The 25,066-nt window shown below is 36.5% G+C and overlaps 1 protein-coding gene across 1 annotated transcript in view; it reads left to right on the top strand.

Annotated features, from left to right (window-relative positions):
* The window catches only part of FSTL5 (follistatin like 5), an 864,841-nt gene that overhangs the window by 650,038 nt on the left and 189,737 nt on the right, over window positions 1-25,066 (top strand). Inside the window, exon 8 of the mRNA XM_061140881.1 lies at window positions 3,289-3,409. Coding sequence (XP_060996864.1) covers window positions 3,289-3,409 — 121 coding nt within the window. The remainder of the gene's footprint in view (window positions 1-3,288; window positions 3,410-25,066) is intronic.

Below are 25,066 nucleotides of genomic sequence, written 5' to 3'. Positions count from 1 at the left end.
CATCCTAAAGTAAATCAGTCCTGAATATTCATTGGAAGGACTGATGTTGAAGCTGAAACTCCAATACTTTGGCCACCTGATGCAAAGAACTGACTCATTGGAAAAGACCCTGATGCTTGGAAAGATTGAAGGAAGGAGAAGAAGTGAACAGAAGATGAGATGGATGGATGGCATCACCAATTCAATGGACATGATTTTGAGTAGGCTCTGGGAGTTGGTGATGGACAGGGAAGCCTGGTGTGCTGTAGTCTATGGGGGTCACAAAGAATCAGACATGACTGATGGACTAAACTGAACTGATGTTACTTCTACACCTACTTTCTGGAATTTTGGTGTTTTTTTGTTTCATTTTGTTTATCATAAATTTGTGTTGAATATTATCAAAAAGCTTTCTCTGCATCTTTTGGGATAATCATATGTTTTTATATTTCAATTTGTTAATATGGTGTTTCACATTGATTTGTTTGTGTATATTGAGGAATCCTTGCATCCTTGGGTTAAAGCCTGCTTGATCATGGTGTATGATCCTTTTATTGCTGCATTCTATTTGCTAGTAGTTTTTTCAAGATTTTTGCGTCTATATTCATCAGTGATATTGACCTGTAATATTCTTTTTTTTTTTGTAATATCTTTGACTGGTTTTGTTATCATGATGATAGTGTTTTTTTAGAATGAGTTTGGGAGTGTTCCTCCTTCTGCAGTTTTGTAGAAGAGTTTGAGGATAGGTTTTAGTTCTTTGCTAAATATTTGATAGAATTAATCTGTGAAGACATCTGGCCCTTGGCTTTTTTTTTTTGTCGGAAGTTTTATAGTTTCTGTTTCCATACTTGGGATTAGTCTGTTCATATTTTCTATTTCTTTCCATTTTAGTTTTGAAAAGTTATGCTTTTTAAGAATCAAATAAGGCTTTTTAAGAAAAAAATAAGGCCTCAAGCTTTTTAAGCATAAGAATTTGCCCATTTCTTCCAGATTGTCTATTTTATTGGCACATAGTTGCTCATAGTAGTCTCATGATTCTTTGATTTTGCATTTTCCATTATAACTTCTTTTTCATTTCTCATTTTACTGATTTGAGTCTTCTCCCTTTTGTTATTGATGAGTCTCGCTAATGGTAGGTCAATTTGTTTATCTTCTTAAAGAACCAGCTTTTAGATTTATTGATCTTCGCTACTCTCCTTCATTTTGTTTCCACTTATTTCTGCTCTGACCTTTATATTTTCTTTTCTTCAACTAATTTTGTTTTTTCTCTATTGTTGTGGTTGTTGCTGTTGTTTTTCTTCTTCCTTTTTTAGTTGGTTTATGTGTAAGATTAGGTTATTTGTTTTCTCTTGTTTCTTGAAATAGACTTGTATTGCTATGAATCTCTCTTAACACTGCTTTTAGTGCATCCCATAGGTTTTGAGTTGTTTTTTCATTGTCCTTTGTTTCTAGGTATTTTTGGATTTCTTTGATTTCTTCAGTGACCTGTTGGTTATTCAGAAATGTATTCTTTAGCCTCCATGTGTTTGTATTTTCTACACTTTTTTTTTTCCCCTGTAGGTGATATTTAATTGTATAGTGTTGTGGTCAGAAAAGTTACTTGAAGTGATTTCAATTTTTTAAAACTAACCAAGGCATGATTCTACTCTTTTTGGATAAAATATCTTATAGATATCAATTAGGTCCAACTGATTGAATGTTTCCTTACTAATTGTCTGTCTCAATGATCTACCCATTTGTATGAGTGGAGTGATAAAGTCCCCATTATTATTGTGGTACTGTCAGTTCCCCCTTTAATGGTTGTTAGCATTTGCCTGATGTATTGTGTTGCTCCTATGTTGGGTGTGTATATATTTGTAATTTTTATATCTTCTTGGGTTAATCCCTTGATCATTATGTAGTGTCCAGGGCTCTATTTCTGTTTTGCATCATGCAATGAATACTTCTGCAAGTGTTACAAATCTGTCTAAGCCTTCGCTCTGCCTGTGCAGGACCTCAAGCTCAGATAGAGATGAGAAATTATGTATTCTCTCTTACTCCTAAAATGTAAAGAAAGTCTACATTTTCTAGTTGTACACATAGTCTTACACATTTCTGTGGGCTTCTAGATTCCTGGAATATGCAGATCTTTTCAAACTCCTTTGTGGACACCTTCCTGTTTCTAAGAGTTTTGATGTTCTTGCTATCTCCACTGCATATCTCTGCCATAGGAAGCTGTAATGTTATACAAATGCTGATATTTCTCTTCAAAAACTAGCTTTAGGGGCAGGACTATTTACAGGGAGAAACTCAGCTCCACGTCTTGCTCACAGAAAAGGTCATTAAAATGGAAATATTCAGGGACCAGCAACATAGGTTAGATTGTGATGATTTTCTGAGGATGGCATCTTGGAGGAGTTTTAAATACGTTCTTTCCCACTCTGAGGTCTGAGGGATGGTAATTTTCACTGCTAGTCAAATCACAAAGTTGGTGATCCAAGGCTTCTATGCAGCTGTGAAGAGAGGGAAACTATCAGCCTCACTGTTCTTTCTGAGAGGCAGCCACTTTTTCCAGTAAATGCTCTGTGGGCTGGTGCAAGCCTTTGTCTATTTCCAAAGTTCTGAAAACTTTGATTGAGATAATTTTTGCCAGTATATTCATTGCCTTTATGAAAGCAAAGTATTTTTTTTTTCATCTTTACTGTTTCAGAGATGATTCTTGAATTTGATTTTGACAAGAAATGCAAGATTATTTGTTCTTTTTTAATGGTTACGCATGTTTCCTCGTAAATTTGAAAGACCACAGTCATTTTTGTCTGATGTACTGCTTGTTTCCAGGAGGCTTGAAAAAGTCATGATCTATTCATATGGCTATAAATTCCATCTCTGAGACCACACAGCTTTAATATTTTTTCCTGGGTAAATATATAATTAAAGGGTATAAAAATTGCAAATGTGAGGAATGTGGTTAAGAGCTGTTTGTTTTAGTTATAAATAAGAAAAAAAAATATGCCTTTATTAATTTAAATGTAAGCTGAATTAGAATAAATATATAAAAATTCAGTTATTTTATATAAGCCCATGTATTTCCAATAAATATTGAGAAGTTATACTTAAAAAAAAAAAACAAAACTTAACTTGAGACAAGTAAGTATAGCCCATAAAGTCTTCCAAGTTTATTGAACTAACTAACCATCAACAGTGGTCATTTTGATAATTTAAATATATTAATTTACTTTTTATTGAGTACACATTTTTAAAATGTGAACTGATAAAAAATATTTTAAAGATAAATGGCTAATTCTATTTAATTTTGCCTTTTTTCTATAGGACTTTGGAGATGATGGGTCCTTATATATAACCAAAGTTACCACAACTCACATGGGGAATTACACCTGCTATGCAGAGGGCTATGAAAACATCTATCAGACTCACATTTTCCAAGTGAATGGTAAGAAATGTGGGGTTGTTTTAATTGTTTTTTCTTTAGTAGATATTCAAAGACCATCCCAAATGATTAAGAAAGGCCAATACTTTGGCCACTTGATGGGAAGAACTGACTCATTGGAAAAGACCCTGATGCTGGGAAAGATTGAAGGCAGGAGAGAAGGGGACAACAGAGGATGAGATGGTTGGATGGCATCACTGGCTCAATGGACATGGGTTTGGGTGGACTCTGGTAGTTGGTGATAGGGAGGCCTGGTGTGCTACAGTCCATGGGGTCGCAAAGAGTGGGACACAACTGAGTGATTGAACTGAGTTTTATAATTTCAATAATCAATTTAATTGCTATAAGCGTTGGCAAAGTAGGCTGATAGCAACTTTATAATCAGTGCTTTATTTTATTTATGACTTAATTCAAATTTTACTTAGTTGAATTGATGATATAGAATTGCATATATGATTCATTAATACACACTAATTAATTCCCATAGAGATATATATGTTAATTTACTCTATAGTTTACAAAAAGGAGGCAGAAATTTACTAGGCTTTCTGTAGGAACAGCAACGTGGTTGGTGTGATTGGTATGAATTAAGAAGAGACTGGCAGGAATGACACTGGAGAGACAGATCACATGAATCCCTGTACATAATTAAGAAATTGGATTCCTATCCTTATTTTAGCCAGAATATCATTCTATTATAACATATTATTATATTAAACATTTATTATTTGAAATGGCATGTTCTGATTTGTTTTAAAATGATTGGAAGCACTGAGATCTGCTTTTTTTTCTTTTTTAAGTAGTAGTCTAGAGGAGAGATAAACGTGACTTAAGATTGAGTGTTAATGATGAAGAGGTAAAAAGTGGCCAGATTGGGGATATATTTTGAAAGTAGATTTGAAGAATGGCTTGTGAATATAAGAAGGGATCTTTAAAAAGAACCTAAGGAATTTGAAGGAAGCATTTAGATCTATGGTCATAATGGCAACTGCAATGGAGAAGAAACATATTTGGAGACTGAGTAAGATTAATGTTTTTGGTTTTTGTTTGTTTGTTTATTTGTTTTGACAAGCTAACTTCTGTACAATTATCCAGATGGAAGTCAAGTATGCAGTTTAGTATGTAAGTCTGAAGATCAGAATGACAGCACAAAGTTGAATATTTTGATAGTATCAGTGTGCATAGACTGGATTTAAAGTCATAAATTGGAACTTGACGAAGTCATTTTAGGATAAGTATAGTTGGATTTGAAGTCAGAGAACTGAGCCTTGGAGCTGAGGTTAACAATTGGAGAAATGAAGACTTAGAATGAGCACCCTGTGTAAGAGAAATATGTCCTTGAAATCAAGAAAATATTGGAAAAAAAAGTTTGAAAAGGCTAGGGAGCTGCTTATGGTTTCATTACCATATTAAGTCTAATAGACCTCACTCCTGCTGCCTTGGTTGCTGAGTGTTCGTTTTCTGGTCTGTTAAAGTAGAAAATAATGAAACCAAGCCTGAGATTGACAGAGCACAGGCTTTATTCAGTGGCCAAAGAATGGAAAAGTGGGAACTAAGGTCACAGATTAACTTTCCTGCCCGCCTGATGAAAGGAATTTAATTTTAAAGAGTAAAGACAAAGGAAGGAGGGCTGAGGTGAATGATGATAAAGCATTTGCATTAGTCTACCAGGGAAGGAAGAGTAAGATGCCACCCTCTTTTATACTCTTTTGACCCTTAGTCTTGTGTCATGGCCACTGATAGATGTCATTTAGTATGCTAATAAAATAAAATCAGTGTATATAAGACTCAGTCTGTTGGAGGTCTGATTTGTTGCTATCTTGGTCCAAGCTTTTTTCATTTGCTTTTTGTTTGTTTGTAATATCCTTTCTTATCTCCTTTAACTTAAAGATTTATGTTCAATAAATCTTTCTAAAGCTGGAGGTTGGTGGATTTTGATCAAACACTTGGAATGACTGTGGCGATAGTTTAACTACTGTTGTCAACTAGACATGGGTTAAGGCTTAGAAATGGACTTTCAAGGAAAGCAGTGAAGAAAGCAGACAGGATATGAAGGAAGTGAAGCATGCTTGTTCCCAGTGGTCTCAGATGTTTAGAGTAGGACATTCAGAGACAGCAACTATCCTGGAGGACACACAGTCTTGGGAAGACAGGATAAGTGTGTGTGGGCGATGTTTGCTATGTGGGTGCTGCATCCGTGGTGAAGTGGTTGTTGTAGCAAGTTTGGCTGTTGCCTCCCTCTTCGTTGTAATTTTTACTGGCTAGTAGATGAATTGTCAAGACTAACGCACTGTGCTTTTTTGTTTTGAGCATATATACATACATGTGTGTGTGTGTGTGTGTGTGTGTGTGTGTATATATATATTAGGGAGAAACATTCTCCAGTTTTGTTCTTGGCTAACCATTCCTTCCCTGATGGTTCAGTGGAAAGGAATCCACCTGCCAATGCAGGAGACATGGGCTCTATCCCTGTGTTGGGAAGATCCCCTGGAGGAGGAAATGGCAAACCAGGCCAGTATGCTTGCCTGGAAAATCCCATGGAGAAAGGAGCCTGGCAGGATAGTCCATGGGGTTGCCAAAGAGCTGGACAAGTCTTAGCAACTAAACAACAACACTAAATAATCTCTTTGGTCTCCCATCCTCACTTTCAGCCCTTGTTTGTCCCGTCTAAGGAGCAGCTGTGTAAGAACTCTTGCTAGTTTGTTGAGCAGTGCATGGGGCATGTTCTAAGTGCATCAGGATAACAGGAAAAAGTATCGAAAATATAGAACTGGAGTTTCACCACCACCTTATAGACGTTTGATTTAAAATCTTCATTTTGATAAGCTTCTCAAGTGATTGTGATGTAAAGCATGAGAATTGTTCTGAATGGCTGCTCTTTTGAGTGTCTGCTCCTCACTCACATCTGATGTAGGTTTCTTACATAACTCGCTCCTTTGCCGTCCTCCAGCCGGGAAGCCCAGGAAGAAGGTTTTGAGCCAAACCACAGCTTATGTGTCATAAGCTGTGCCCCGAGAGTTTCTGGGGAAATGAAGTGTTCTGATTTCATCCCTCCTGTGGATGAACTATTTACTCTGATCTCAGATTTTTTTTCTGAAGATGGAATACAAGAATAAAGGAATAATGAGGTCTCAGAAACACTGTGAATTTTCTACCATTATCAGGCTTAGCATTACAAATTCAATATTAGCAGTGATTACCTCGATTGAGCACTAAGGTTTTCCTTTTTCAGGGAACAAAGATTCCTAAACTTGGGACTAAAACTAGTCTTTTCCTATTTTCTCCTACTACATTTAATCTGCTTTGAAATTCTTGGTATAAATGTTTTCATGAAAGGATGGGGTTTGCAAAGAGAAGCAATGATATTATATGGATTGATAGGGAACAGAGAGAACTGTGCTTTAACTGGAGAGTGATGTCAGATTAGGAGAAGGGATTTTATAAAAAATTGCAGATGTGATTATCTTTTATGTTGATGTGAGTAATCCAATAAAAATTAGAAGTAGCTCATATCAGAGAAAAGGAGGAAAATTGTAGTAATCAAATCTTTTATTTTTATTTTTTTCTTTTTTTCAAATCTTTTAAAAGTTGATATAATCCAGTACACAAATGGAAGAGTTGTTCTTTGAAAGATTGGCAGTTAATCTCTTTAAGCCAGGAGGAAGACACTGGGAAAGATGCTCAGGGAGGGAGCATGAGAAAATCTTCTTTGCATTACTTGGATTGTTTCATGACATGAGGAATATCAACTATTGAGGATGCAGAGTTGAGAACTTTAGTGCTTTGAGGAGAAGAGAGTTATGGTATGTAGGAAGGATGATGAAAATAGCAGTATGTAGTTGGAATATTGTTCAGATCTTTGGATATCCTTGAGATGATAAATATTGATATGTTTTTCTTCTGTTGTGGCTGGTTGTGCATTTGCAATCATAGAGAGAAGAGATTTGGGTTTAACCAGCATTTTATTTTGTCAGGTGAGCAGGTGGAAGAGAGACAGGTACTAGAAATGTAAGTAAGTTGTTAAAGAATGATTATAGTGATGGACCACAGAATAAATGATAAGGTAAGGAAGTGATAGGTAAGAAAATAGGTGAGAACATGAGAAATAATTTGAAAAATTAACTGCGATATCCACCTTGGTCAAATACTACTAGTACAGGGTGAGAGAGAAAGAAATGTAAAACCTTCACTCAGAACATCTTTTTAAGGCATCTGGCAATTTCTGTCTATTAAAAATACACTTCTTTAGGTCAAGTATATATAAAGGAGTATATGGACCTTTAAAATTTGATAGATGTTTAGACAACCCAGATGTTTAGATCTAACTTTCCAGTTCTGGTTTTATCTGAGAGGGGAAAAAATGAAGTGTAGACTACCATTAGTTCATCAAATTCAACAGCTGACTAAGAAAAAGAAAAACACCTTGTTCTACTGCATTTTTATCAACTAGGGAAGCCAATAAGTGTATTTCAAGGATCAATTTTTCATATTTAAGCTTATTTGAATAAGTGAAAAAGCTGGGTAGAAAATGTCTTTTGCATGTATTGGTAATAGATTATCTTCAGCAGCTGTAACAGACACACCAAAGAGCAGAGGCTTGAAGGAGATACCAATGTGGTTTTCTTATGTGTAAAAGAAGTCCAGATGAGGGGGTTCAGGAGGTCAATTCCACAACGTCATCACCATGCTATACTTCCCCTGCCTGTGCTTAGCATGTTGCTTCCTTTCTCAATGTTTCCAAATGGAGGCGAAAATTCTAGTCATCATTTTCACATTTCAGGAAGGAAAAAGGAAGCAAGAGGAAGGAAAATAGTGCCTGACACTGAGAGCCCACTTTGACTGGTGCACTGGGATGACCCAGAGGGATGGGATGGGGAGGGAGGTGGGAGAGGTGTTCGTGATGGGGAACACATGTAAATCCACGGCTGATTCATGTCAATGTATGGCAAAAACCACCACAATAGTGTAAAGTAATTAGCCTCCAACTAGTAAAAATAAATGGAAAAAAAAATAGAGTGCCAAAAAAAAAAAAAGAGAGAGAGTGCCAACAATAACTGCATTGGCTCTCTAAATACAGAGATTGAAAACGATGTTTCTTTGACATTAGGGTTTTGTCATTCACAACAATGAAGTGTTCAATTATTTAAAAGGAAGGAAGAAGAAAAAAAATAAATAAAAGGAAGGAAGAAAGGTGAGAATAAATACTGAGTAAGTAACTAGTCCTGTTATCACAAAGTATTCTGGTAGGTCAAAATATTATGCAAAAAAATAATAGAATAATAATGCTTCATAACAAAATATTTAGAAATGATAAGACTAGTTAAAAATAATAGCCTGCAAGTGATTTGCTAAAATGTGATTTGTCTCTTTTCAATGTTTCCCTTTTCTTTATTTTATATTTATATTTGGCATAATAACTTTAAATGTATGATTTGTGTATAAGTAAATATAGTAAAATTGAGGTCACTCAGAACAGTTATAAGCCAATAACAGAGGAACGGTTGAGAAGAAACTGTGACACTGAAAAATACAATGAACATGCAAGAAAATGCAAATTAGTTAGACAAATAGCACTTTTATGGACCCAATAAATCTCTGAAACTAGTTTAACTCATTTTGCATTCTCCATCCACCTTTTATAAAAGGTTAAAAATAACTTTAGAAAATCAAGTTTCCATAGGAAATTTAACATATCTTAACAGTTTGTCAATTAGTAATAAAAATAAAATATATTATTGATTACCATAAAAACCTCTGCAAATACCACAAGTCATTGGAATTTGTTAAAGAGTGTTTTTGAAGTGCAAAGTCTATTTAAATATCCCAGGGTGCAGGCTAAATAAAAGTCTATCAATAGCCCTTTTTCTTTTCAAACAATACAAAATTAGATTATTGAAATATGAGAGTGCTTCTGTGTCCTTGCCAGAAGAAACATTATGTATAAATCAAAGGAGCTTGACTCTATCAGTGGAATTCATTTCATGCTTTTCTTTTTCTTTTTACATAAAGCGAATTGTCTTTAGATCTTCAGCTTAGGATACAGAATGTATGAAATTTTAAATGTCATTTGGTGTTTACACTACCCTCTGGGCAGAAAGCTCGTCCATATTCAAAATAGACCCATATGCATGCAGTTATTTCTTTCTCGTTTATTGTTGAAGACCTTACACATAATAGCAAGTGGATATTTTTCTATTCATGTCAAAAACTTCTGCAAAAAACTGCTGGCTTTATAGAATGTTTATGTAGAATGCCCCTATTTTTCTCCTTCAGAGTTTGGAAACAACACTTGGAGTTAGTTATATAGATATCAAAGCATCACCTTCATTACTGATAAAGCTTTGTAGATAAAGCAGCTTTAGTCTGGAGCAACAGTGGCCTGCTTTTTCTTGTATCATGAAATTGAATTTCTTCACCTTGTCTCAGGGAGCCTTCCCAGCTAAGTTTTTAGCAAGGACAAAGCAAAGATGGGAATAAAACCTTCCTGGGAGTAGTAAGTTTCAGAAAGCAGGGAGCAAAAAGACAAGTTCTTCCTCTCTCTTCCTCCCACTGTGAGTTATCAGAGGATGATGAGAGAGAGGTTTTGAGAGTTACACTGGCTCAGTTATTCTCTAACTATGGTTCCTGGGCAAGCAGCACAAACAACTTATTTTATTTTTAATATTAAAAAAATTTTTACTTAAATGTAGTTGATTTACATTTTTGTGTTAGTTTCAGGTGTATAGCAAAGTGATTTAGTTATACATAATACATGTGCAAGTGAAACTGAAAAAGTCTCTCAGTCGTGTCTGAGACCCCATGGACTATACATTCCATGGAATTCTCTAGGTCAGAATACTGGAGTGGGTAGCCTTTCCCTTCTCCAGCGGATCTTCCCAACCCAAGGATAAAACCCAGGCCTCCCGCATTACAGGCAGATTCTTTACCAGCTGAGCCACAAGGGAGGCCCGTGTGTGTGTGTGTGTGTGTGTACATATATATATGTATATATTCTTTAAAAAAATTTTCCCATTACAGGTTACCAGATATTAAATGTAGTTCCACATGCTATACAATAGGACATTGATATTTATCTATTTTATACAAAGTAGTGTGCATCAATCCATGGGATCTCAAAGAGTCGGACACAACTGAGCAACTTAACTTTCACTTCACTTTCATGCATTGGAGAAGGGAATGGCAACCCACTCCAGCATTCTTGCCTGGAGAATCCCAGGGACAGAGGAGCCTGGTGGGCTGCTATCTATGGGGTCACACAGAGTCGGACACGACTGAAGTGACTTAGCAGCAGCAGCAGTGTGCATCTGTTAGGGTTTCCTGGTGGTTCAGATGGTAAAGAATCTGCCTGCAATGCAGGAGACCATGATTCCACCCCTGGGTTGGGAAGATCCCTTGGAGAAGGGAATGACTACCCACTCCGGTATTCTTGCCAGGAGAATTCCAAAGACAGAGGAGCCTGGAGGGTTACAGTCCATGGAGTTGCAGAGTCGGATATGACTGAGCAACTAACACTTAACACTAGTGTGCATCTGTTAATCCCAAACTCCTAATTTATCTCTCTCCCCACTTTCCCCTTTGGTACCCATATGTTTGTTTTTGATGTCTGTGAGTCTATTTTTCTTTTATAAATAAGTTTGTTAATATAATTTTTTAAAATGCACATTCTCAGGGTGCACTCATACTACTGAATGCCCTGGTCAGGAGGTAGGAGGTCCTGTGAAAACAAACCCTCCTGATGCCAGTTGGAGAGCTACTGCTGCAACAATTTCATTCCCCAGAGACATATGATGCAGGGGTGTGTATCCTTCATCAGAGTTTCCAGCTTTGTTCTCCTAATTTTGACTTGAAAATTGTCAGGAAGCATTTTATAGGAGGCTTCCTGTGTGCTGTTTTGGATCTGTTAGGAATCCTTTGGTCCTAAGGATTCCTAAGAAAGGCACGCCTTTCTCAGGGCTAAGGGATCCAGGCATTTCCTTTGTTGGTTTATCACTATGGTGATAAGTACCCTCTTCTCTCTTTAATATGGATCAGCTTGTGTTTTCTAAGTCTGGAATTTTAATCTTTATTTTTGCTGAGAATAACTACCTTGTAAGATAGCATATATGCCCACACCATGTTGATTAAAACACCATTGTTCCATCAGAGCTTTGGTCCCCATGTCTTTCTTTCTTTCTTTCTCTTCCTCTCTTTCTCTTTATCTCTCTATTTCTGGCTGACTCCCTGGAACGTGAAAGCCGGCTGCATAACCCAGGGAATATTAGCCTCCTTCCTTCTTTCACTTTCTCATCGTTGACTCCGAACCACCAGGTTCCGGTCCATTAAAGGACCAACAGAAAATAAACATATAGGGAGTGGCTATTTCTTCAAGGGTTGAGATCAGACATATATCAAGTCAGTCTCCCCCTTCATTTTGATGATTGGCTCCAAACCTCACTACACCTCCTCAAGTGTGGTGGACATCCCCTGACAGCTGGTCGTGTACGAATCTGTCTTTCTTCCTCTCTCTTTAGTTAGGTCTTTATTTGACACAAGAAGCTTTATCAACTGCACTCAGTGCATCCCAGGTGTACCAGGCATTGAATGTCCCCAGGTACAGTCCTTAACCAGTGGGGGACAAGAGTTGATGTGTCGGAAGCCCAGCTTCCAGTCCTTGGTGCGAAGATTCTCAGGTGCCTTCTACGTGATTCCCCAATTTCTATGGCACTGGAATTGAGCCTTTTTTGGTGCTGTTTTTCCTTCCTCTACCTTATTTTTCCTAATCTTTAACTTGTACTTTCTGGGGTCATTTCCCAGATCAACTGTCTGAGCTAAGTTCTATTCTCAGAGTGGTTCTTGGGGACACTCACACCTAAGGATGTCCTTCAGTGTTCTTGCCTGGAGAATTCCATTGACAGAGGAACCTGGCAGGCTACAGTCTATGGGGTTACAAAGAGTCAGACATAACTGAGCAACTGTCACTCACTCACTAGCCTAATGACCATTGCTCCCTTTTTGTAGCATCCCTGAGAACTACCGGTGGGTGCTATATGTTTTCTTCCAGAAGCCTTTGAAATATAGTAGGACTGTACATTGGGCTTCCCCAGGTAGCTCAGTGGTAAAGAATTTGCCTGCCATGTGGGAGATGTAGGAGAGCCGAGTTAGATCCCTGGATCAGGGAGATAACCTGTAGCTCAGTGGTAAAGAATTTGCCTGCCATGTGGGAGATGTAGGAGAGCCGAGTTAGATCCCTGGATCAGGGAGATACCCTGGAGGAGGGCATGGCACCCTATTCCTGTATTCTTGTCTGAAAAACGCCACGGACAGAGGAGCCTGGTGGGCTAAAGTCCATGGGGTCACAAAGAGTCAGACATGATTGAAGTAGCTGAACATGACAGGACAGTACATTAAGCCATTAATTCCAAAGCCTGAAGATTTTTTTCTATTTCCCGTGCTACATTATGTCTAGTTATACTGTTCAATAGGGCTCTTCAGAGCTTCTGCAATTAGATTAAATCATGATATCAAGATACTCCAATTATGCAACAGTGAGAGCATAGAAATGTTCAAATTTTAATATATAATCTAATTATTAAATTCCCAGAGAGAAATAATACTTCAAAGATTAAAGTTTCAAAGAAATTAGTCCAAAGTAATTAATATCCAAAATTGAATTCTTCTACCCTTGTGACATATATTCTAAAGAAAGTCTGAAAGCTTTAAGAACTATTTGAAGAATCAGGTCCCTCCCTAAATTCTCATTTTATTTCCTTTCAATGAAAGAGTTTTTAAAGTTGATAGTTTTGGGAGAACATCAACATTATTAACTTGTTCTGGATTTTCCTGGTGACTCAGGGGTAAAGAATCTGCCTGTAATGAAAGAGCTGTAGGAGTTGAGGGTTTGAACCTTCAGTTGGGAAGATCTCCTGGAGAAGGAAATGGCAACCCAGTTCAGTATTCTTGCCTGGGAAATCCTGTAGACAGAGGAGGCTGGTGGGCTACAGTCCATGGGATTGCGGAGTCAGACATGATTAGTGACTAAACAACAACCACCAAAAAAAATCCCCTGACATTAACTTATCAACTGTAGCTCTTTTTTGATTTTTAAGGTGTAACTGAAACATCTGTTCTTAACATACAGCTTTAATATATTACTGTGTATCTTCACATATGTTACCATTTTACATAAAATATAAGAACTTTAACACAGTATACATTGATCTCTCTCCTTTCCATTCATTGTGGTAACATTGTCAAACATTTCACTTCTACATATGTAATAAACCTCACAATACATTGTATTATTTTTGCTCTAGATAGTCAAATGTCTTTCAAAAATTAAAAGAGAAAGAAAACAGACTTTTACATTTATCCTTCCTACTTCCCCTCATTCTTTCACTTAAATCCAAATTTCTGAACTTTCCTTTAGCCTACTAAACATCATTTAGCAATGTGAAATTCGAGTCTGTTCCTGATGCTTTTTCCCAGCCATTTTGTTTAAAGACATTTTCATTTTTTCTTCATTAAAGAATGATTTCTACTGGATATTGAATTTGGAGCAGTTTTTCCTTTTGTTTTCTTTCAACATTTTTCACATGTTATTCTATGGCTTTCAGACTTGCATGATATCTAGTAAGACTTTTAGCTCTAGTCCTTTTTTTCCATTTCTCTGGCTGTGTTTATCCCCATTGTGTTCATGTTTTTCTTTAAATCTTTCAGTATTTCCATACCAGATTGTTTTACCTTTTTTGCTAATTTCATCATATATGAAATTGTGTCTGTTGACTAATACTTTTCTTGCATATGAGTCAAATTTTCTCTCTTCTTCTCATTTCTGTTGAAATATTTTTAAATTGGTTGATAAAAACCATTGAGAGAGATTTGCTGGATACTTTTGAGAAATATTGAATTTTGTTTTGACAATTTAATGTAAATCAGTTTTGTATTTTAGAGTTTTTTTTTTTTTTTTAACTTTATTTGAGTATTTATAGGTTAGAATTTATTTCATTATCTTTCTAAGATATATTGTTTCTGGAGTCTATTTAAGGTCTGCAATCTGGTTTTTCAGTTAGGTCTCTCCAGTCCACAAAACTGCTTTGTGTAGCTTTATTCTATGCATTGGCCCAAAGCCCCCAAATACCCCATTCAGATTACTATACCTCTTTCTCAAGACCTTTCTCCACTTTTTGGTACTCTCTCCTACAAATTCCAACTGCCAAGCTTTCTTGAATTTCCAATCTTTATCTTTAATTCATTGTGACCTTTCAATTCCCTTTCTCATCATCAATATCAACCAAATGCCCAATGACTGAGGCATTACATGTGTGCTAAGTCACTTCAGTCATATCTGACTCTATGTGACTCTGTGGACTGTAGCCTCCAAGGCTCCACTGTCCATGCAATTCTCCAGGCAAGAATACTGGAGTGGGTTGCCATCCCCTTCTCCAGGAAACTTCCCAACCCAGAGATTGAACCCACATCTCTTATGTCTCCTACATTGGTAGGTGAGTTCTTCATCACTAGCATCACCTGGGAAACCCAAGGCATTATATAGCTCATCCCTTTTTTTTTTTTTTTTTTTTCTTTTTGTCTTATTTTAGGGATCACAGTCTTCTGCTCCTGATTTTCAGTATTGATAACTGTTGTGTTATTTATTCTATTTATCTAAGGCAGAGGGCTTAGTTCTTAGGTTCCATCAGGATCTTCTATCTTATAAAAATCATTGTAAAGCATGAGAGACTGTATTAGTTAAAGGCAAGTTTGCCATGATCCTCATCTGTAACAGTTCTGAAAGTTAGTGGATATGATTAATGTGGGCACCATCAAGAAAATATCAAATGATTTTAGAAATTACAAGTAATTGCAAAGAATTTCATCTTTATTCTCAGAGTTCAGTACTTAATTCTGCTAAAAACCATGGCAGGTACTCAGTAGTATATGAAGGAGAATGACCCCCGAAAATGGTTTTGCTTGGTATAATATGTCTCTTTCTATAACTACTCAAGGTTAAAAATTTTATATTTAATTGCTCAAAAACATAGATAAACATCAATTTTGTCACTATATGTGAGTTTTTATCTACCAAATAACTCTCTTTAGTTTTCTTTAATAATAAAAGATCACTTTTAGCAGGCCCAAGGCAACCTATCAAAACCTTTCTTTCCACTTCCTTTGAAGCTAAATGTTTCCCTGTAACAGAGTTTTGGCCAATAGAGTGTGAAGGTAACTAATGCATTTAATACCTGAACTGTGACCATAAGAGAAAAGATATGTGCCTTCCCTTCCTTTTTTCCTGTTTCTTTTTTATTTATTTATTTTTTTTTTTGGAATATGGGTCTGATGGTGGTAGCTGGAGGATCTATTTTTAATTCTGAGAAAGAAAGTTATGCTTTGAAGTTAGCAGAATAATAAAAATAGAAGGTGCCTGAGTCTGGAGGGCTGAAAGTGTCCTCACAGAAGCTACGCACATCCTAATCCTTGGAATATGTGAATGCTACTTTATATGGCAAAGGCAATCTGCATAGGTGATTAAGGTTCTCAAGATAAGGATATGATTCTGGTAGGCTCCAAGTGTAATTATCTGGGTCCACATACAGGAGAAGCAAGAAACTCAAAGAAGAAATTAGGAGATGTGACGACAGAAGCAAGAAGTTGGAGTGATTTGAAGAATTAGTAATAGACTAAGGATTATAGGTAACCTAAGAAGCTAGACTCGATGGACATGGGTTGGAGTAGACTCCGGGAGTTGGTGATGGACAGGGAGGCCTAGCGTGCTGCGATTCATGGGGTCTCAAAGAGTCAGACACGACTGAGCGACTGAACTGAACTGAACTGAAGAAGCTAGAAATTGGAAGGATGTGGAGTTTCCCCTAGAGTCTCCAAAATGAACCAACCCTGCTGGCACCTTAGTAAAACTTATTTTTGATTTCTGGCCTTCAGAAATGTAAGAAAATAAATTTAGGTTGCTTAATAGGTTACAGCAGGAATAAGAAACAAATGTGTTGGATATGCAATGAGAACAAGTTCCCCAATCATTATCTGGCTGCCTACAAGTCTAATATCTTGTTTTAGCCAAGGTATTTGGTTCTGTGTTAAAATAGCTTAATCCATAGCCACACTATGAAGGCACCATACCACTTTATGATCACATAGCAGGATTTATATCTTACTTAAGCCACTGACTGTGTGTTTTCTCTGTTATTCTAGTCGTTTAACCAATATCTAACTTTATTTATCATGCTGATTTATAACTTCTACTGCAGTCCGGTTCAGTTGAGGGTCCACAGGAGGCTCTGTTTCTGCAATCATCTGGTGATCCAGGATCACTCTGAGGCCATGGTCTCTCTGAAGCCCATAATATCATATAAGACAATGCTACTGAATGTCCTTGATCCAGTCGGTGAACTGTTTGTTACCTGGGCCTGGTCATGAGATAAAATACAGCAATTATGAGTAAGCTTCAACATTTGTATAGTTAATTCATATTGCACCATCACCTATGAAAGGGATCTTATCTTCTGGTAACTGTAGACAGCATATTAAAAAGCAGAGACATTACTTTGTCAACAAAGGTCCATCTAGTCAAGGCTATGGTTTTTCCAGTGGTCATATGTGGATGTGAGAGTTGGACTATAAAGAAAGCTGAGTGCCGAAGAATTGATGCTTTTGAACTGTGGTGTTGGAGAAGACTCTTGAAAGTCCCTTGGACTGCAAGGAAATCCAACCAGTCCATCCTAAAGGAGATCAGTCCTGGGTGTTCATTGGAAGGACTGACGCTGAAGCTGAAACTCCAGTACTTTGGCCACCTGATGCGAAGAGCTGGCTCATTTGAAAAGACCCTGATGCTGGGAAAGATTAAGGGCAGGAGGAGAAGGGGACAACAAAGGATGAGATGGTTGGATGGCATCACTGACTCAATGGACATGGGTTTGGGTGGACTCTGGGAGTTGGTGATGGACAGGGAGGCCTGGAGTGCTGAGGTTCATGGGGTTGCAAAGAGTTTGACACGACTGAGTGACTGAACTGAACTGAACTGTAGAAATTGAAGGGGAGAGGGTAGATATCTCCACACTGCATATAATCTTAGAATCATTTTCCTCAAGCATTGGAGAGACCACATGTGAGGGACTGTGTAGGAGATTTTTTAAGAGTAGGACTTGTGGTATCAGATAGTGTTTTTGCCTGCTTAGCAAAACACATAATTAGTGTGTTTGACATAAAGAAGTCTGAGAAAAGTAAGGTAGCTCTGTGCTCAAAAAGAACAGGGAATATATTTCGTGTACATTGAGCCTGATTTTGCCACAAGAGCCCAGTGTTCATAAACTTCCTGGGAGAAAGATCAGTCCATGCAGACTGATAGCGCTCTCAGAAAACAGTTAAGACAATCATATTTTCCTGAGGAAATTTGGACCCAGTGCCATGATGGAATCACTTGCATTTATGAAACTAGGTCCCTAGAGATTATACCAAACACCCATGCTGTTTTACCTGGCATATATCTTCTACCTGATTCTGAAATAGAAAATGAGATTAATGTTTCTAGAGACTGTGCTTTTAGGGCTGCTGCAAAGCTAAACTTCCCATGAACTCCACAATATTTCATACCCTCAGTTTGAAAGTTTCTAGAGCCTGTGCTGTATTAATTTCTGCTGCATTTCCTCCTGTTTCTAATACTCTCATGCTCTTAATTGTTTCTTTCAGGAAGAATAAGCCACTTCATGTGGCTTTTTCCTTTTTTCGTTTTGCAAAGCAGTGTGACAGAAACAAGGGTCTTCCTTCTTTTTTACCGCTCTCTGCTTTCTGGTCCACACCTATTTGTTCTCATGGATTTCTCTGTGTGTAGTCCTATGGGATTTGTCACAGTGAGAGATTTGAAAATATTACATCTAGATCTGCCAAAAGCATTTATAGATCAAGCAAAAGTTTTCCACATTTTCCTTACTGATTTGAGTAATCCCATCCAGGGGCAATTCTTCCATTGGAATGATATATAACCTATGCCCAGACAAGATCCATCATTATCTTGCCTAGAATCCTTTAAGTATTTCATCTTGGCTGTGTTTTCCCTCAGAGTCCTAATTCCAAACACTGCCAGATCAATAGTCCTTAGGTACAGAGGACAACTTCATGACCACCTGCAATAGCTGTCACTTTGGAATACATCCCGGGATGCCAGGAGAAATTTTTACTGTTCATCTGTCTTTCTAACATATTTTACACAATTTGTACACACAAATTTATGATAGAAATTTATGGCCTGTTGTTCTTACCCCTGAGTAACCATAACTAAAATTACTATTCCTATTTTTGTGTATATCCAACTTCACACTTATGAGTTAAGTCACACCCTTCCTCTGCTTAAAATTCTACATTAACTCCTAATGTCACTCAGATTAAAAGCCAGTCTTTTGAAAGCCCATCAAAACCATAAGTTTTCTGATTTTGTAGTATCTTCCAATCCTCTTCGCCTTTCCCTTGCAAACTCCATTCTAGCTGCTCTCAGTGTCCACTGCTTTTCTTTTCTTTAATATAACCAGTTTTCAGGCATCTATTCCCTAAACCTGAAGATATTTAGCCAAATGCCAAGGCTTAGTTTCCACCACTTTAAGCTCTTTAGTTAAATGTACTTTTCTCAACGAAGACTTATTCAAACTACACAGTTTAACATTAGGACTAATCCCCATCTTCCCACACTCTTGGTCCCTCTTGATTTTATTTATGGATAGTACTGTTACTTTCTAACAAGATGTATATATCCTAGAAAAGTATTAACACTGTTTATTTCCTCATTATGTCAACATCTTTGAAATAGTGATACATTCTATAATATATGGGTATAAAAACAAAGTGTCTATCAACTAGTAACATTTCCTTCTTTGTTAATGATACATAAATAGTAGCATCTTAAATTTAATTAAATAAGGTCAATATTTACCTAATAAGTTTATAGTTCAGTTTTGGCCTTCTCTCACTAGAGGAGATTTGCTCTCTTTCTCTTGTTATCACTCCCTTTTTCTGGTTTCACATGCCTTGCACAGTGCCTTGAACATAGTTATGACTCAATAAATATTTCCTGAATAAATACACATTGATAAATGAATAAATGTTTCTGATTAGTTCTTGATTGTAGATTCCTTTGAAGAGTCAGCCTAGCTTGCTCTCTCAGATTTTTCCAGTCTCCTCTGGTGTCAGATTGCTGGAGACTACCAATCATTTATTAGATAGACAACTAAAAAATTTCCTCATTTTATAATTAAATCTATTTTAAGATAATTTAGTCCTCAGAGTCACTTCTCCATGATGTGTGTGTACATGTATGTGCATGTTTGTGTGTACATGCCTGTGTGTTTGTATGCATGTGTGTGTGTGTGCGTGTACTGAATTTAAGATTTGATTTTCCTTTTCATATCTGGTGGCTTCTCTGTCCTCTAAGATGTTCTCCTAAGTAAACTCTCTCTTCAGGTTAATCAATTTCTCCCTTTATTTTGCTCTCAATTTCTACTAATCTTGCCCTGATGAATCATTAAAGTAAGTATTTTAAACCATGTCATGTCCTCCTTGACAAACTGAGCAAACTTCATTCTTAGAGACATTAGAGATATGGAACTTTAACTGCTATTCAGTGTTTTAGTTTTTAAAGTTTTGAGTTTTGTTTTGTTTTTCCTATCCAGCTTTGAGATTTATTTCCTTAAAATAGGGTACTTTTTCCTTTTGTATTTGTTTGTTAATATATTATTTTTCTTTGAGGGAAGACAGATTGTAGACCTCTGCAATCTGAAGTCATAAAGAGCATTTACATAAATAAGGAAACCAGAGTACTTGTTAGGTTTTGAACAAGCCCTTCCTTACAGAAGCTCTCATTTGTAAATAAAGGCAGTTAACGGAGTTGGGGCAGTTTAGTACTGCCAACATAGGGCTGCTACTAGTAGCATAAAGCAATACCTTACACTTAGTACTTTGTAACACTAATGGAAATTAACTGCCTAATCATTAAGGAAAAAATTCCATTAAAATTCTGCCTACCAACTTGGTTGAGAAACATAGTAAAAGTCACTTGCTGATCCTTAAAAAACACCTACCTTCAATTGTGATTGAAATTTCAGAGAAAATGCACCTCTGTCATTCAAAGTTCAACCATGACAGCCCTTACACGGGGCAACCTGACTCCCAGGACCTGTGTTTGTGTGACTGGGCTCTCCTGCATAAACACGGCTAATCACTCAAGGACAAAAGTCATTCAAAGGGATCCAATCCAATGAGTTCATATATTGAAAGCTTAAGACCTAAGGCTACCTGCTGAGGCTACAGCATATAGAAACCATCTTCTGTACCAATATTTATTTATTTATTTATTTTTTCTAAATCAGCTCCAAGGCATATACTATGAGAGCTAAGTTATCCACTGGAGCCATTTCAAATCTGTAATCCTTCCTCATGTGATTTTGTCAATCACAGGAACTCTGTGAATTTCTCAAGGTTTCTCAGATCATCCAATTTTGGGCATTTAGAAGATCCATAAATAGCACCACTCTAGATCTCAGCAGAGAAACGATGCTGAGGCCACCGATGGTCTCCTATAGACAAAAGACCAAAACAATTCCAGGATATGAGAAAGGTTGGGCTGACTGTGCCCAGTAATTCTCAAAACACCAAGCAGATGGTTTGTCCTCTTCCAGCCTGAGGGCTTAGTAAGGGCAGAGGATAGATACAGTCATCTCTACATGAATCAGAGATGTGTGCAGTCTTCTGTTAATTGGAGCAAATCTCTTGGGTAGATGACTCATTCTCAGATACCATTGTTTTGCATTCACCTATGATTGATTCCACAGTGTTCTTGCCTGGAGAATCCCAGGGACGCGGGGGAGCCTGGTGGGCTGCCATCTATGGGATCACACAGAGTCGGACACGACTGAAGTGACTTAGCAGCAGCAGCATGATTGACTCAGATCTAAATTCATTCCACCAGAATTCTTTTATAGTATAAGTCAGCATGCTTATATACTTTTAGGTATAAATGAATGTACTATATTGTTTTTCATATTGCAAAATTATTTTTCCTCGTAAAACTTCAACCTGATTATATCTACATGCATATTTAAATTTGTCTGACAAGGTTTACTGGACTAGTTTTCAGGGGTTGATAGAAGTGATATTTCATAGACTACATTTGTGTGTACAAGAATTGGGTAATGTTACAAAACATTCCTGAGGTGGCCAGCTCTTAAAGAACTGCATAATGACTAATTAATGTAATGACACTTGTATAACAAGTGTGTAGAAAGAAGGTTAATGTGATAATGAGGCTTATTTGATCTTAAAGATTTAGCATGAGGGCACTCTCAAGATAGTTTAATTAGGTTTTAAGCACCTTTTGCAATTTGCATGTGTACTTGCTAATCCATATGTTCTAAAAATAAAATTTACTTCATTTAAATTAAGGAATGTAACTAATTTTTTCTCTGTGTTGTTTTACTCTCACTGGTGATGGTGTTTTCTTGAGTTTTTCACTTAATGTATATTATATATAATTTTTTTCTTCTGTATTATCCTTAAATTGTGCTCACTGCAAAATAGTACAACATTTTAAAATTGCAAAACAATAGCTTAGTGTAATTCTTGATAAGTCATGACCTGATTCCTAATTAATCCTAAACTTATTTAGCATACTTTATTGTATCACCCAATATATCAGTTAATTTGATTTCACCATCTGATACTATATCATTTATTTTTAAACTTGATCAAATGGAAAGAATATTTTAGAAATTACTTTAACAATAAAATATAATATAATTTTTCATTCATTCATTCATAGCAATAATTCAGTCAATAGTATTCTGTTTTCTGCTGCCTTGGAAAGTATGGAATCATATATTCACATTCTGTATATAGGCTTTCATGAGTTCTCCAAATTAATACACTTTTCGGTTTTGTTCATATTTATGAGTGATTATTATAATTTGCTTACAGGATTTTTACTGCTCATTCCTTTTTAAATACAGTTTCCTCTGTAGTGTATTATTAGTCTTAAAGCTATCAATGAGTTCCAGTGTGAGTGAGTCTCTTGTTTTCTCTGGCGATGTAAGTCAGATCCTTTTCAAAGGTTCAGATCATGTTCCATGTTTTACATGAAGGTAGGAAATGGCCACCCACTCCAGTATTCTTGCCTGGAAAATCCCATGGACAGAGGAACCTGACCAGTTCATGGGGTGGCAGAGCCCCATACAACTAGGCAACTGAACAACAATGATTAGTGAACACTGAAGTGCACAATAATCAATTCCACCTCAGGCATCCTGCAGTGCCAGATATTTTTTTCACTAGAAATAACTAATTGGACCTTCACACCACCTTTCCTTTAGATTTTTAATGTATATGAGGTGTAATGAGATGGCCAAAGAAAAATGGACATATTTCATAACTCATTGCTTTCTCCCTAAGCTTAATTTTATATTTTGCAAAGAGTAAATAGTAAACACATATTTGTTGTTCTATTCTGTTTATTGAACTGGAAAGTTTTTTGCTATGCTAAAGTAAATAATGAACTAAATGTTTCATGGACTGGTGAGCCGGCCACTCTGCATTGTAATAATGGGATTTGTGCCTCAATTTACGCCAGCCTCACAATGATGGAATCAGCAACTGTACTAATCTCACAGCAGGTTAGGTCACTAATGAAACACTCTGGTGGCATAAGCAAGGACATAGCTCCTAGCCATATAGCCTTTTTCAGATGTGAGGTGTTAGGCAAATCCAAAAAGTTGTATGTAAAGAAAAAAAAAAAAAAATTTGCATGCAAAGAAAGGACTGTTTCAAAGCAGGCCAATGAGACATCTGGTTTGCTTAAATTTTCTTTTAATAATAGGATTGCCACTTACATAGATGAATAATGATAAATGAGAGGGAGAAAGTTGTGGCCCTGCAGATAGTATTTGTTTTCTCAAAAACCTGCATATCTATTTTAAGATGTATTTATTGACATTATATTAAGCATAAGGAAATTTCAATTTGGTGGGAGATTACTAGGCAAGTACACATGTAAAATTTTAATGCTACTAAAGACTACATATTGATAAAGTGCTAAAATATGCTGTTAATTATAATTTATATGATAAGAATGACAGACAAGAAATGCCAAAAGAAAATGAGAAATTAGTATGGACTTGGAGGCTCTGATTATTTTATTGTTAATAAGACAGTCTGAGAAGCTCTTCTGGCTTCTATCTCCACATTTCCAGTTAACAAAAATTAGTTTAGATAAGCTTTGCCTGAAGGTAAATAGAAATTTTGCTCTACAGTGTACTGGCAACCACAACAGTTACATGTAAGTATCTGTTCAGTTCAATCGCTCAGTCGTGTCTGACTGTTTGAGAACCCATGGACTGCTGCACATCAGGCCTCCCTGTCCATCACCAATGCCTGGAGTTTACTCAAACTCATGTCCATTGAGTTGTTGATGCCTTCCAACCATCTCATCCTCTGTCATCCCCTTCTCCTCCCACCTTCAACCTTTCCCAGCATCAGGGGCTTTTCCAATGAGTCAGTCCTTCACATCAGGTGGCCAAAATATTGGAGTTTCAGCTTCAGCGTCAGTCCTTCCAATGAATATTCAAACTGATTTCCTTTAGGATGGACTGGTTGGATTTCCTTGCAGTCCAAGAGATTCTCAAGAGATGTATGCTTCATGATAAAATAGAGATAATTTTGTGTGTCATATAGTTACATAATAGATTAACAATAGAAAATATTCATTTTGGGACTATCAGTGATACTTCATAACTATTAATAGATAATTAATGCTATTAAATTTTAAGAGTTTCCTCCAATTCACATTTGACTTAAGATTTTTGACTATTTGAAAATAAAAACAAGTAATAAGTAAGCAAAACATACGATAGCCCCACTCCCCGCAATTACAACAGACATTTCCTCTGTAAGCACTACTATGAGTCAGAATGTCTTAAAATTAATAACAAAAAAAGTGTTTCTAGAAAATATCTGGAATATTTTGTGGATGATAACAATGCATTTGACAGTAATTATCATGTATTAAAATTGCATTATCAAAGATTTTTAAAAGAGGATACATGTATATGTATAACTTATTCACTTTGCTATATAGCAGAAATTAACACAACATTGTAAATCAATTATACTCCAATGAAAGTAATTTAATAAAATAAAATAAAGCTGTAAGTATCACTTTTGAAAGTGAATACTTTAAAATAATGACAATTATGTCAAGGAAATTTTTTTTTTATTAAAAACAAGATTTTCAGAAGAAAGAAAATATTTATTCAACTGGTGTATTTTAGCAAATGTTATGTTAGTGTCACCAAAATACAGCAAATAGTAGTGCCATCTATTGATTAAATTGAAAACTACAGTTTCTTCTTAAAGAAAATGAAGATTTTTACGTTAATAAGAATATATCTCCAAAAATTATGTGTGCTTGTGCTAAGTTGCTCAGTAGTGTCTGACTCTTTGCGACACTATGGACTGTAGCCCGCCAGGCTCCTCTGTCCATGGGCATTCTCCAGGCAAGAATACTGGAGTGGGTTGCCATACCCTCCTCCAGGGGATCTTCCCAACCCAGGGATCAAACTCAGGTATCCCACATTCCAGGTGGATTCTTTACCTGCTGAGCCACCAGGGAAGCCCAATTCTATGTTATCAATAATAAAT

The sequence above is a fragment of the Dama dama genome, chromosome 5 (assembly GCF_033118175.1).
Source record: "Dama dama isolate Ldn47 chromosome 5, ASM3311817v1, whole genome shotgun sequence".
NCBI lineage: Eukaryota > Metazoa > Chordata > Mammalia > Artiodactyla > Cervidae > Dama > Dama dama.
This window is presented reverse-complemented; position numbering and strand designations above follow the sequence as displayed.